Source organism: Lithobates pipiens, unplaced genomic scaffold (assembly GCF_037356315.1).
Source record: "Lithobates pipiens isolate NorthernLeopardFrog02 unplaced genomic scaffold, aLitPip1_a1.2 Scaffold_35, whole genome shotgun sequence".
Taxonomy (NCBI): Eukaryota; Metazoa; Chordata; class Amphibia; order Anura; family Ranidae; genus Lithobates; species Lithobates pipiens.
The window spans coordinates 12970922-12984441 of record NW_027507811.1 but is presented as its reverse complement, the minus strand read 5'-3'; the positions used below and the strand labels follow the sequence as shown (position 1 = coordinate 12984441).

The following is a 13520-nucleotide window of genomic DNA, read 5'->3' as shown; positions in this document are numbered from 1 at the left end:
GTGATGGTTACAGTGTTCTGGCACTACCAACACCTAAGGCCCAATGTTTCTGCAGCTTCTATAGTCCAGTATGTATAGTATATATACTGCAGCTCAGAGAATATAGTGCAGTCAGTGTAATATATATAATACAGTGCAGGGTATATAGTACAGTGTACAATATATAATATAGTGTATTGAAGTGGTTAAGGGGAGCCCTATGACAAAATTAAGAAACAAAATCGAATTGCCTCCCCCCCCCCCCACACCCATCCATACCAGGTCTGGTATAGATTTAAAGGGGAACTCCATGACAATTTTTTTAAAAAAATGGCGTGGGGGCCCCCCAAAATCCATATCAGGTCAAGCAATAAAAGCAAACACAAAGCAAATGGGCAGACTCGATGGACTACTCTGTCTTTTTCTGCCATCACTTTTCTATGTTTCTATCACCACGTTGTGATATATAAATACTGCAGTCTACATTATGTTTCATCATTTTGCCCTCTGCTTCCTGGTTCATTCTTATATTAGGTTGCATTGATGATTACACAGGATTTTGTTGAAATCTTGAGACAGTCCCGTCGAATCCGGGAGAGTTAAGAAGTATAACATCACCATGTTGTGATATACTGTAAAACTACTGAAGTCTGCTCCTGGTTCATTCTTCTATTAGGTTGCATTGATGATTACACAGGATTCTGTTGAAATCTCAGGACAGTCCCGTGGAATCCGGGACAGTTGGGAGGTATAACATCATCACATTATGATATATAAATACTGCAGCCTGCATTATGTTTTATAATTTTTCCTTCTCTTTCATGGTCCATTCTTTTATTAGGTTACATTGATGATTAGATGCAGGATTTACAGAACTCCAGGATTTTGTTGAAGTCTTGGGACAGTCCTTGTGTAATCCGGGACAATTGGGAAGTAAAACATCACTACGTGGCAATATATAAATACTGCAGTCTACGTTGTGTCTCTTCCTTTTGCCAGCTGCTTCGTTGTCCATTCTTCTATTAAGCTCTATTGATGATTATATGCAGGATTTGCAGGACTTCAGGATTTTGTTGAAGTCTTGGGACAGTCCTTGTGGAATCCGGGACAATTGGGAAGTAAACCATCACTACGTGGCAATATATAAATACTGCAGTCTACGTTGTGTCTCTTCCTTTTGCCAGCTGCTTCGTTGTCCATTCTTCTATTAAGCTATATTGATGATTATATGCAGGATTTGCAGGACTTCAGGATTTTGTTGAAATTTCGGGACAGTCCCGTAGAACCTGGGACGGTTGGGAGGTATAACATCACCATGTTGTGATATATTGTATAAATAAAAATGGCGTGGGGGTCCCCCCAAAATCCATATCAGGTCCATCAGGTCTGGTATGGATTCTTGGAATAAACAACTAGCAGAGGTAGTGAGACAGTCAACAGGAAATGGCTTCACACATGCTTGGGATAAACATAGAGCTATACTCAGACAACAAATTTAACGGAAAAAAAAAAACTAACAATAAAATCAAACACAATGCAAATGGGCAGACTTGATGGACTACTCTGTCCTTTTCTGCCATCCCTTTTCTATGTTTCTAACACCACGCTGTGATAAATAAATACTGCAGTCTACATTATGTTTCATCATTTTGCCATCTGCTTCCTGGTTCATTCATTCGGTTGCATGGATGATTACACAGGATTGGTTGAAATCTTGGGACAGTCCCGTCGAATCCGGGAGAGTTAAGAAATATAACATCACCATGTACTGTAAAACTACTGAAGTCTACGACGTGTCTCTCTTCATTTTGCCCTCTGCTTTGTGGTCCATTCTTCTATTAAGTTACATTGATGATTTTGCAGGATTTGCAGGACTCCAGGATTTTGTTGAAGCCTCGGGACAGTTCTGCAGAATCCGGGACAGTTGGGAGGTAAAACATCACCACATTATGATATATAAATACTGCAGCCTACATTATGTTTCACCATTTTGCCCTCTGTTTTCCATTCTTTTATTAGGTTATATTGATGATTACATGCAGTATTTGCAGGACTCCAGGATTTTTTGGAAGTCTTGGGACAGTCCTGCAAAATTCGGGACAGTTGGGAGGTAAAACATCATCACATTGTGATACATAAATACTGCAGCCTACATTAGGTTTCATCCATTTGCCATCTGCTCCTGGTCCATTCTTCTGTTAGGTTACATTGATGATTACACAGGATTGGTTGAAATCTTGGGACAGTCCCGTGGAATCCGGGACAGTTAAGAAGTATAACATCCCCATGTTGTGATATACTGTAAAACTAATGCAGTCTACGTTGTGTATCTTCATTTTGCCCTCTGCTTTGTGGTCCCATCTTCTATTAGGTCATATAGATGATTATATGCAGGATTCCAGGACTTTGTTGAAATCTCAAGACAGTCCCGTGGAATCCAGGATAGTTGGGAGGTATAACATCATCACATTGTGATATATAAATACTGGAGCCTACATTATGTTTCATAATTTTGCCCTCTGCTTAATGGTCCATTCTTCTATTAGATTACATTGATGATTAGATGCAGGATTTACAAAACTCGAGGATTTTGTTGAAGTCTTGGGACAGTCCTTGTGGAATCCGGGACAATTGGGAAGTAAACCACCACTACGTGGAAATATATAGATACTGCAGTCTACATTGTGTCTCTTCATTTTGCGGGCTGCTTCTTTGTTCATTCTTCTATTAAGCTATATTGATGATTATATGCAGGATTTGCAGGACTTCAGGATTTTGTTGGAAATTTTGGGACAGTCCCGTAGAACCTGGGACGGTTGGGAGGTATGACATCACCATGTTGTGATATATTGTATAAATACTGCAGTTTACGTTGTGTCTCCTCATTTTGCCAGCTGCTTCGTTGTCCATTCTTCTATTAAGCTATATTGATGATTATATGGAGGATTTGCAGAACTTCAGGATTTTGTTGAAATTTTGGGACAGTCCCGTAGAACTTGGGACGGCTGGGAGGTATAACATCACCATGTTGTGATATATTGTATAAATACTGCAGTTTACGTTGCGTCTCCTCATTTTGCCAGCGGCTTCATTGTCCATTCTTCTATTAAGCTATATTAATGATTATATGCAGGATTTGCAGGACTTCAGGATTTTGTTGGAAATTTTGGGACAGTCCCGTAGAACCTGGGACGGTTGGGAGGTATGACATCACCATGTTGTGATATATTGTATAAATACTGCAGTTTACGTTGTGTCTCCTCATTTTGCCAGCTGCTTCGTTGTCCATTCTTCTATTAAGCTATATTGATGATTATATGCAGGATTTGCAGGACTTCAGGATTTTGTTGAAATTTCGGGACAGTCCCGTAGAACCTGGGACGGTTGGGAGGTATGACATCACCATGTTGTGATATATTGTATAAATACTGCAGTTTACGTTGTGTCTCTTCATTTTGCCGGCTGCTTCATTGTCCATTCTTCTATTAAGCTAGATTGATGATTATATGCAGGATTTGCAGGACTTCAGGATTTTGTTGGAAATTTTGGGACAGTCCCGTAGAATCTGGGACAGTTGGGAGGTATGACATCACCATGTTGTGATATATTGTATAAATACTGCAGTTTACGTTGTGTCTCCTCATTTTGCCAGCTGCTTCTTTGTCCATTCTTCTATTAAGCTATATTGATGATTATATGCAGGATTTGCAGGACTTCAGGATTTTGTTGAAATTTCGGGACAGTCCCGTAGAACCTGGGACGGTTGGGAGGTATGACATCACCATGTTGTGATATATTGTATAAATACTGCAGTTTACGTTGTATCTCTTCATTTTGCCGGCTGCTTCATTGTCCATTCTTCTATTAAGCTAGATTGATGATTATATGCAGGATTTGCAGGACTTCAGGATTTTGTTGAAATTTCGGGACAGTCCCGTAGAACTTGGGACGGTTGGGAGGTATGACATCACCATGTTGTGATATATTGTATAAATACTGCAGTTTACGTTGTATCTCTTCATTTTGCCGGCTGCTTCATTGTCCATTCTTCTATTAAGCTAGATTGATGATTATATGCAGGATTTGCAGGACTTCAGGATTTTGTTGAAATTTCGGGACAGTCCCGTAGAACTTGGGACGGTTGGGAGGTATAACATGACCATGTTGTGATATATTGCAGTTTACGTTGTGTCTCTCCATTTTGCCGGCTGCTTCGTGGTCGAGTCTTCTATTAGGATACGTCGATGATTACTCACACAGATTATACCTCACATCACATCCACACAATACAAAATAAAAACAAAAAACAACAATTTAATAGAGTTTTAGTATTTATAAATGTGAAACTACAGAATGAAAAACAAACTGAACATTGAAATACAACATATGAGGCTCAATTCACAAAGCTTTATTACGAGTAGAAGAACAATGTTTTTCTCCGATTAGACTTATGTGATCTGTAGAACATTTACCACAGTCTGAAAGTTGTACGGATGCTCTGAGCTGTGTCTTGTCATGTGAACAAGAAGAGATTGTTTCGCAGTGAAACATTTCCCGCACTCCGTACATAAATAGGGACGCTCGCCTGAGTGAATTCTCTGGTGTCTAACAAGGCCTCCTTTTTTAGTGAAAGATTTCCCGCACACTGAACACGCATAAGGACGCTCGCCTGAATGAATTCTCTGGTGAGTTACAAGGCTTCCTTTCCAAGCGAAAGATTTCCCGCACTCTGAACACGAATGAAGACGATCGCCTGAGTGAATTTTCTGGTGAGAAACAAGGTTTTCTTTGGTAGTGAAACACTTCCCGCACTCTGAGCACGAATAAGGACGCTCACCCGTGTGAATTCTCTGGTGTCTAACAAGGGCTACTTTTTTGATGAAACATTTCCCGCACTCTGAACACGAATGGGAACGCTCACTTGAATGAATTTTCTGGTGAGAAACAAGGCTTTCTTTGATAGTAAAACATTTGCCGCACTCTGAACATGAGTAAGGACGCTCCCCCGTATGAATTCTCTGGTGGTTAATAAGACTTTCTTTCGTGGTCAAACTTTTTCCGCACTCTGAACACGAATAAGGATGCTCACCGGAGTGACTTCTCTGGTGTAGGAGAAGCTGTTTTTTCCGGAAAAAACCTTTTCCACACTCCGAACATGAGTAGGGGTGCTCACCAGTGTGTTTTCTTTGGTGTTGATGAAGGTTTCCTTGGTCAGAAAAACGTTTTCCGCACTCTAAACAGGAAAAGGGACGTTCACCCGTATGAACTCTCTGGTGTTTGCGAAGGTTTCCTCGGTCGGAAAAGCATTTTCCGCACTCTAAACAGGAGAAGGGACGCTCGCCCGTGTGACTTCTCTGGTGTGTAAGAAGGGATCCTTTCTTAGAAAAACATTTCCCGCAATCCGGACATGAATAGGGACGCTCGCCGGTGTGACTCCGTCTGTGTTTCACAAGGCTTCCTTTTTCGGAAAAACATTTTCCGCACTCTAAACAGCAAAAGGGACGCTCGCCGGTATGAATTCTCTGGTGTGTAAGAAGGTTTTGTTTATTGGAAAAACACCTTCCGCACTCTAAACAGGAAAAGGGACGCTCACCAGTGTGAAGTTTCTGGTGTGTAAGAAGGGAACCTTTCCTTGGAAAACATTTCCCGCAATCCAAACACGAGTAAGGACGCTCACCAGTGTGACTTCTTTGATGTTTACGAAGGCATCCTTTTTGAGAAAAACATTTCCCGCACTCTGAACAGCAAAAGGGACGCTCACCAGTGTGAATTCTCTGATGAATAAAAAGTGTTTCTTTCTTGGAAAAACATTTTCTGCACTCTAAACAGGAAAAGGGACGCTCTCCCGTGTGTGTTCTCTGGTGTACAACAAGGCTTTCCTTCTTACAATAACTTTTTTCACACTCCGAACATGAATAAGGATGCTTAGTCTTGTGAGATTTCTGGTGGTTAAGGAGTGCTTTTTTCTTAGTGAATGTTTTCCCGCACACCAAACATGACAATGAGCCCCCTCCTCTGTGAGCTCCCTCATGGCTTAAAGAAGATTTCTGGGGATCGGATGGATCTATTGATCTGTCAGCATTGTGGGAACTTAGATAGACATCTGAAGTCATAGTATGGGGTTTCTCAGAAGGTTCCTCAGGATTAGAAGGACCCATTGATGTTGCCAACCAGGAAAATGTAACTTTTGAAGAACATTTTGCAATATCAGGATCTTCTGCAGTACAATCTGGACGTATATTAAGAAGTCCCTCCGAAGTATTTAAATTCCAAAAATACTGTCCATCTGCCGAAAAACACATTTTTAATTTTTATACTCCTTGTAAAAAAATATAATACCAAACAGATGTCAGCTTGTTGACCATCTTTTAAAAACACAATGCTATACTGAGGAATGGAGATGGACCTTTCATATGGTGTACAGTATCTCCTCCTCATTTGTTGGGAACATGACCTTATATTGAGGTATGGAGATGGACCTTTCATATGATGTACAGTATCTCCTCCTCATTTGTTGGGAACATGACGTTATATTGAGGAATGGAGATGGACCTTTCATATGGTGTACAGTATCTCCTCCTCATTTGTTGGGAACATGACATTATATTGAGGAATGGAGATGGACCTTTCATATGGTGTACAGTATCTCCTCCTCATTTGTTGGGAACATGACATTATATTGAGGAATGGAGATGGACCTTTCATATGGTGTACAGTATCTCCTCCTCATTTGTTGGGAACATGACATTATATTGAGGAATGGAGATGGACCTTTCATATGGTGTACAGTATCTCCTCCTCATTTGTTGGGAACATGACATTATATTGAGGAATGGAGATGGACCTTTCATATGGTGTACAGTATCTCCTCCTCATTTGTTGGGAACATGACATTATATTGAGGAATGGAGATGGACCTTTCATATGGTGTACAGTATCTACTCCTCATTTGTTGGGAACATGACGTTATATTGAGGAATGGAGATGGACCTTTCATATGGTGTACAGTATCTCCTCCTCATTTGTTGGGAACATGACATTATATTGAGGAATGGAGATGGACCTTTCATATGGTGTACAGTATCTCCTCCTCATTTGTTGGGGACATTATGTTATCTGAAAGAATGGAGGAGAACTTTTCATATAGTGTACAGTAGGAATAGGGTTCAAGCGAGGAATGACATGGACCTATTCATGAAATAGCAAACAATTGTAAAACTAAAGCAGAAAGCCCAAATATTTAATAAATAGGACAAAATAAGCAACCCAACCATGGTGTACTGGGCGATAGTGTACAAGCATCAATGTCTTGGTTATTGTGAGGAACGGAGGTGGAAATATCTCATTATACTGAAGGATGGAAATGGACCTTTGTTATGTTGGTCCAGCAGTACGTGTTTGCTTCCATAACAGTATAATATTTGATGTTTTGTTTATTTGATATGTCTCGCCCTCCCCCCACACCTCCAATGTCTTACTACCATAGTACAGCCCTCTAAATATTGCTACTTCTGAGTTAGGGTTAGAATTGCATTATCTTTATACTTAGTACGGCCAAGAAAACATCCCTTGTATTGTGCCGGACTATAATAAACTATATTGGTATTTTGCTCTTGAGACTTTTTGGAGAGTTAAACTGCCTGTGGATCTTGTTACTGTAAGTCAGCATGTGGGTGCTAAATGGTTTTCAAGAAGCATGGCTTTTTAATAAGCAACATTTGTGGCATACCAGAATGCTTAAATAAATGAAGACCAGTTATGCTTATTATACGTAAGGGTATGGCGATGTTTCCAAGAGAAACGGGAATTGCTTGTTTGTAGTCTCATGTTATCTGAAGCTATGAAGGTCTCCTGATTCTCAACCGTTTTTATACTTTTCTGAGGCCTTACATTTGTTGAAGTAAAATGTGAACCGTTTCTACTCATTACTCACCTGAGCTAATATCTGGAGAAGATTCCTCCTCTTTAATGGTATCCATAACCTCATCCTCCTTCATGCACTGAAGATCACCCGTCACACACGTCTCCTCTTCTTCCTCCTTCACCTCAACTTTTATATCTATCAGTTCCTCTCCCTAAAACCACAAAAGTATAAAAATCACCATCCTCAAAACCTAAGCACTAAAATACAGAAACCTCAGAGACTAATTTTCTATACAATTTGTAATAATTTTTAAGTTGTAGATGTTCCAACTCCACCTACCTGATGATGGTGGGGGATGGTGTGACCTTCCTGTGTGGAATACAGAGGACGGGGACATCTCTCTGGGGGGTTCTCATTACTGGATCCATCTGTAGGAAACACACACACTGACTGAATACATTGTTTCTATGTGTTTATCAGATGATGGGGGATCTAGGTGGAGCCTCCGTACTGCTCTCTCCTTTACAATAAAGTCTCCTCTTACCCGGTGATGTGAGGGGCGGCTGATTGTCCATCATGACGTCCTTGTAGAGATCCTTGTGTCCTTCTACAGATGGATCATGGGTATGGTAGCTGTTTTTCAACTGTCCAGATGTCCTCTTCACTACTTCATTTATCCTGTGCACAATTAAATTATCACTAAGAACATTCCCAGAATCCTCCTCACCTCTCCAGTCAGGTCTGTGTTTTATTAATAGAGATAAGAGTGATGTCATGTGACCTCCCAGAATCCTCCTCACCTCTCCGGTCAGGTCCGTGTTTTATTAATAGAGATAAGAGTGATGTCATGTGACCTCCCAGAATCCTCCTCACCTCTCCGGTCAGGTCTGTGTTTTATTAATAGAGATAAGAGTGATGTCATGTGACCTCCTAGAATCCTCCTCACCTCTCCGGTCATGTCCGTGTTTTATTAATAGAGATAAGAGTGATGTCATGTGACCTCCTAGAATCCTCCTCACCTCTCCGGTCATGTCCGTGTTTTATTAATAGAGATAAGAGTGATGTCATGTGACCTCCCAGAATCCTCCTCACCTCTCCGGTCAGGTCCGTGTTTTATTAATAGAGATAAGAGTGATGTCATGTGACCTCCCAGAATCCTCCTCACCTCTCCGGTCATGTCCGTGTTTTATTAATAGAGATAAGAGTGATGTCATGTGACCTCCTAGAATCCTCCTCACCTCTCCGGTCAGGTCCGTGTTTTATTAATAGAGATAAGAGTGATGTCATGTGACCTCCCAGAATCCTCCTCACCTCTCCGGTCAGGTCCGTGTTTTATTAATAGAGATAAGAGTGATGTCATGTGACCTCCCAGAATCCTCCTCACCTCTCCGGTCATGTCCGTGTTTTATTAATAGAGATAAGAGTGATGTCATGTGACCTCCCAGAATCCTCCTCACCTCTCCGGTCAGGTCTGTGTTTTATTAATACAGATAAGTAATGTCATGTGACCTCCCAGGCTTCTTCTCACCTCTTTGGTATATGGTCATGTGACTTGGATAAATTACTCTATATTTAGGATGTATCTGGTCTCTACAACCAGAGGCTCTGGATGGACAGTTGGATAAATGGTTCTATAATTAGGACGTATCCGGTCTATAAACCAGAGGCTCTGGATGGACAGTTGGATAAATGGTTCTATATTTAGGATGTATCCGGTCTATAAACCAGATGCTCTGGATGGACAGTTGGATAAATGGTTCTATATTTAGGATGTATCCGGTCTATAAACCAGAGGCTCTGGATGGACAGTTGGATAAATGGTTCTATATTTAGGATGTATCCAGTCTATAAACCAGAGGCTCTGGATGGACAGTTGGATAAATGGTTCTATATTTAGGATGTATCCGGACCAAAAACCAGAGGTTCTGGATGGACAGTTGGGTAAATGGGTCTATAGTTAGGATGCATCTGGCCTATAAAATATAAACTTCAATTATATACACGTATTTTATATATATCATCATCTGCTGGAGATAAAAGACATCACAGTGACTATGGAGGAAGAGGACGGATATGACGGGGAGTTACTGGGTGTAAGTATAAAATAATATCTTATAACCTTCTCTGTGTAATCCAGACACGTCTCCTCAATACCTCGTTCTTCTTGCTCAGAGCTTCCCGTCGATGCCATACAGACCGCCTTGTCTTGCATCATTTCCTGTTCCTTCTGCACATCACTTCCTGTTCCTTCTGTACATCACTTCCTGTTCCTTCTGGACATCACTTCCTGTTCCTTCTGGACATCACTTCCTGTTCTTTCTTTCTGATATCACCATCTTGTGGTGATTTTAATGACTGCATCCTACATGTTTCAATATTTTGCCCTCTGACTGTAGTGTCATTCTTTGGTTATATTTCATATAACACGTCATAAAACAAAATAAAAATAAATCAATAATAAACAAGTTGTCTCTATTTGTATGTCTTCTGTAGGCTCCTGATGTGTTTTGGCTCTAAAGATTTTATTCTTTTTTTTATCTTGCACATTTTGAAATTTTCATTTTTGGTTGGAAATAATGCAAATCAAATATAACATAATAATAATAATAATAATAATAATAATAATAATAATAATAATATAAAATATTATTGTTTCAAGATTATTATATATTTTCTAAAAGCAATGGCCTTCTAGAAGACAATGGTGGCTACTGCAATTTTTTATGTTGCACGGCTGATTATCAATTTGTATTTTCAGCAAAAAAGACACCAAAATGAATTTGAACTGGTGCACACTCACACAAAATAATTAGATATTTTATTTTTGCACTAAATAAAAGCCGAGGCTGTGTCACGAAAAAATAGGTCTCAAACGTTCCACACCTTTAAAATTTTGTGCATATGCAAAACTGCAAACAATTACATTCCCCTCCCCCTCAAATCTCCCTCTTCATGTATAACCCCCCCTCCCCCCTCCCCTCCAACCACCTCTACCAGCGAAAATTCTCCACCCAAACCCTCTCCTCTGGAACAAACAGTTTCCCCTCCCCCAGTACAAATCCTCTTAGTCCACCATGATCCCACACCTCAATCACTTAGATCAGCATAAGTCCTAAATTCCTAGCGCACGTTTGTTTTCCCCGTCATTGACCCCCCCCAAGTGCAATAACCCCCATTAAACTCCCAGACCTGGAATACATGGCTCAATGTTAGAGGAAGTCCTTCCTCCTAGGCTTCTCCTCCTGTTGTGTCATAAGACACATCAGAGCCGAGGAGGATCCTAGAGGAATCTTCCCTCGACGCCGACCATATGTCTTTGTAACAGTCAGAGGTGTTGGTAAACGTTCACGGTGTTGGGGACGCGAAGCATGTGCAGGAAGTGATGTGCAGAAGGAACAGGAAGTGATGTGCAGAAGGAACAGGAAGTGATGTGCAGAAGGAACAGGAAGTGATGTACAGAAGGAACAGGAAGTGATGTGCAGAAGGAACAGGAAGTGATGTACAGAAGGAACAGGAAGTGATGTGCAGAAGGAACAGGAAGTGATGTGTAGAAGGAACAGGAAGTGATGTACAGAAGGAACAGGAAGTGATGTACAGAAGGAACAGGAAGTGATGTGCAGAAGGAACAGGAAATGATGCAAGACAAGGCGGTCTGTATGGCAAAGACGGGAAGCTCTGAGCAAGAAGAACGAGGTATTGAGGAGACATGCCCGGAGACCGGTGCCAGGATGACCCTGTGAGGTACATTAGGGGAGCCAAGCACTCAAACATTTCCTGGCATTGGGCTCCAGGAATTATCAAGAATCTACGAGTTGCTGGAATTTTTGTTAAAGCCTCGGGACAGTCCCGTGGAATCCAGGACAGTTGGAGGGTAAAACATCACCATGTTGTGATATATCAATACTGCAGCCTACATTATATTTCACAATATTGCCCTCTGCTCCATGGTCCATTCTCCAACCACATTGTAATATACTGTGTAAATACTGCAGCCTACATTATATTTCATAATGTTGCCCTTTGCTTCATTTTTCTATTAGGTTACATTGATGATTATGCAGGACTCCAGGATTTTGTTGAAATCTCGGGACAGTCCCGTAAAATACGGGGCAGTTGGGAGGTATGACATTGTCGCCTTGTGAAATAATAAATATTGCAGCCTACATTATGCTTCATCATTTTGCCCTCTGCTTTCGTGGCACATTCTTCTATTAGGTTACATTGATGATTATGCAGGATTTGCAGGACTCCAGGATTTTGTTGAAAAATTGGGACAGTCCCGTGGAATCCAGGACAGACGGGAGGTATAACATCACCACGCTGTGATATATAAATACTGCAACCTACATTATATTTCATCATTTTGTCCTCTGCTTCATGGTTCATTCTTCTATTAGGTTATATTGTTGAATACATCCAGGATTTGCAGGACTCCAGGATTTTGTTGAAATCTCGGGACAGTCCCGTAAAATACGGGACAGTTGGGAGGTATGACATTGTCACCTTGTGAAATAATAAATATTGCAGCCTACATTATGCTTCATCATTTTGCCCTCTGCTTTCATGGCACATTCGTCTATTAGGTTACATTGATGATTATGCAGGATTTGCAGGACTCCAGGATTTTGTTGAAAACTCGGGACAGTCCCGTGGAATCCGGGACAGACGGGAGGTATAACGTCACCACATTGTGATATATAAATACTGCAGCCTACATTATATTTCATCATTTTGTCCTCTGCTTTCGTGGTCCATTCTTATATTAGGTTACAGTGATGATTATGCAGGATTTGCAGGACTCCAGGATTTTGTCGAAAACTCGGGACAGTCCTGTGGAATCCGGGACAGACGGGAGGTATAACGTCACCACATTGTGATATATAAATACTGCAGCCTACATTATATTTCATCATTTTGTCCTCTGCTTCATGGCTCATTCTTCTATTAGGTTATATTGTTGAATACATCCAGGATTTGCAGGACTCCAGGATTTTGTTGATATCTCGGGACAGTCCCGTGGAATTCGGGACAGTTTGGTGGTATAACATCATCACATTATGATATGTAAATACTGCAACCTACATTATATTTCATAATGTTGCCCTCTGTTCCATGGTCCATCCTTCTATTAGGTTACATTGATGATTACGCAGGATTTGCAGGACTCCAAGATTTTTTTCAAAATTTGGGACAGTCCCGTGGAACTTGGGACAGTTGGGAGGTATAACATCATCACGTTGTGATATATAAATACTGCAGCCTACATTATATTTCATCATTTTGTCCTCTGCTTCATGGTTCATTCTTCTATTAAGTTATATTGTTGAATACATCCAGGATTTGCATGACTCCAGGATTTTGTTGATATCTCGGGACAGTCCCGTGGAATTCGGGACAGTTTGGTGCTATAACATCATCACATTATGATATGTAAATACTGCAGCCTACATTATATTTCATAATGTTGCCCTCTGCTCCATGGGCCATCCTTCTATTAGGTTACATTGATGATTATGCAGGATTTGCAGGACTCCAGGATTTTGTTGAAAATTTGGGACAGTCCCGTGGAACCCGGGACAGTTGGAAGGTATAACATTATCACGTTGTGATATATAAATACTGCAGCCTGCATTATATTTCATAATGTTGCCCTCTGCTCCATGGTCCATCCTTCTAT

The 13520-nt window shown here is 40.8% G+C and overlaps 1 protein-coding gene across 1 annotated transcript; it reads right to left on the bottom strand.

The window, feature by feature from the left end:
- Positions 1-4292: 4292 nt before the first annotated feature.
- Positions 4293-10384, bottom strand: LOC143955635 (uncharacterized). The gene is made up of 5 exons (XM_077465736.1): positions 9963-10384; positions 8388-8521; positions 8183-8271; positions 7913-8054; positions 4293-6265 (listed from the first exon to the last, which is right to left on the bottom strand). The coding sequence occupies exons 2-5, from the start codon at positions 8419-8421 to the stop codon at positions 4428-4430; spliced, it is 2103 nt and encodes a 700-aa protein (XP_077321862.1). The 5' UTR covers positions 8422-8521; positions 9963-10384; the 3' UTR covers positions 4293-4427.
- Positions 10385-13520: the final 3136 nt, after the last annotated feature.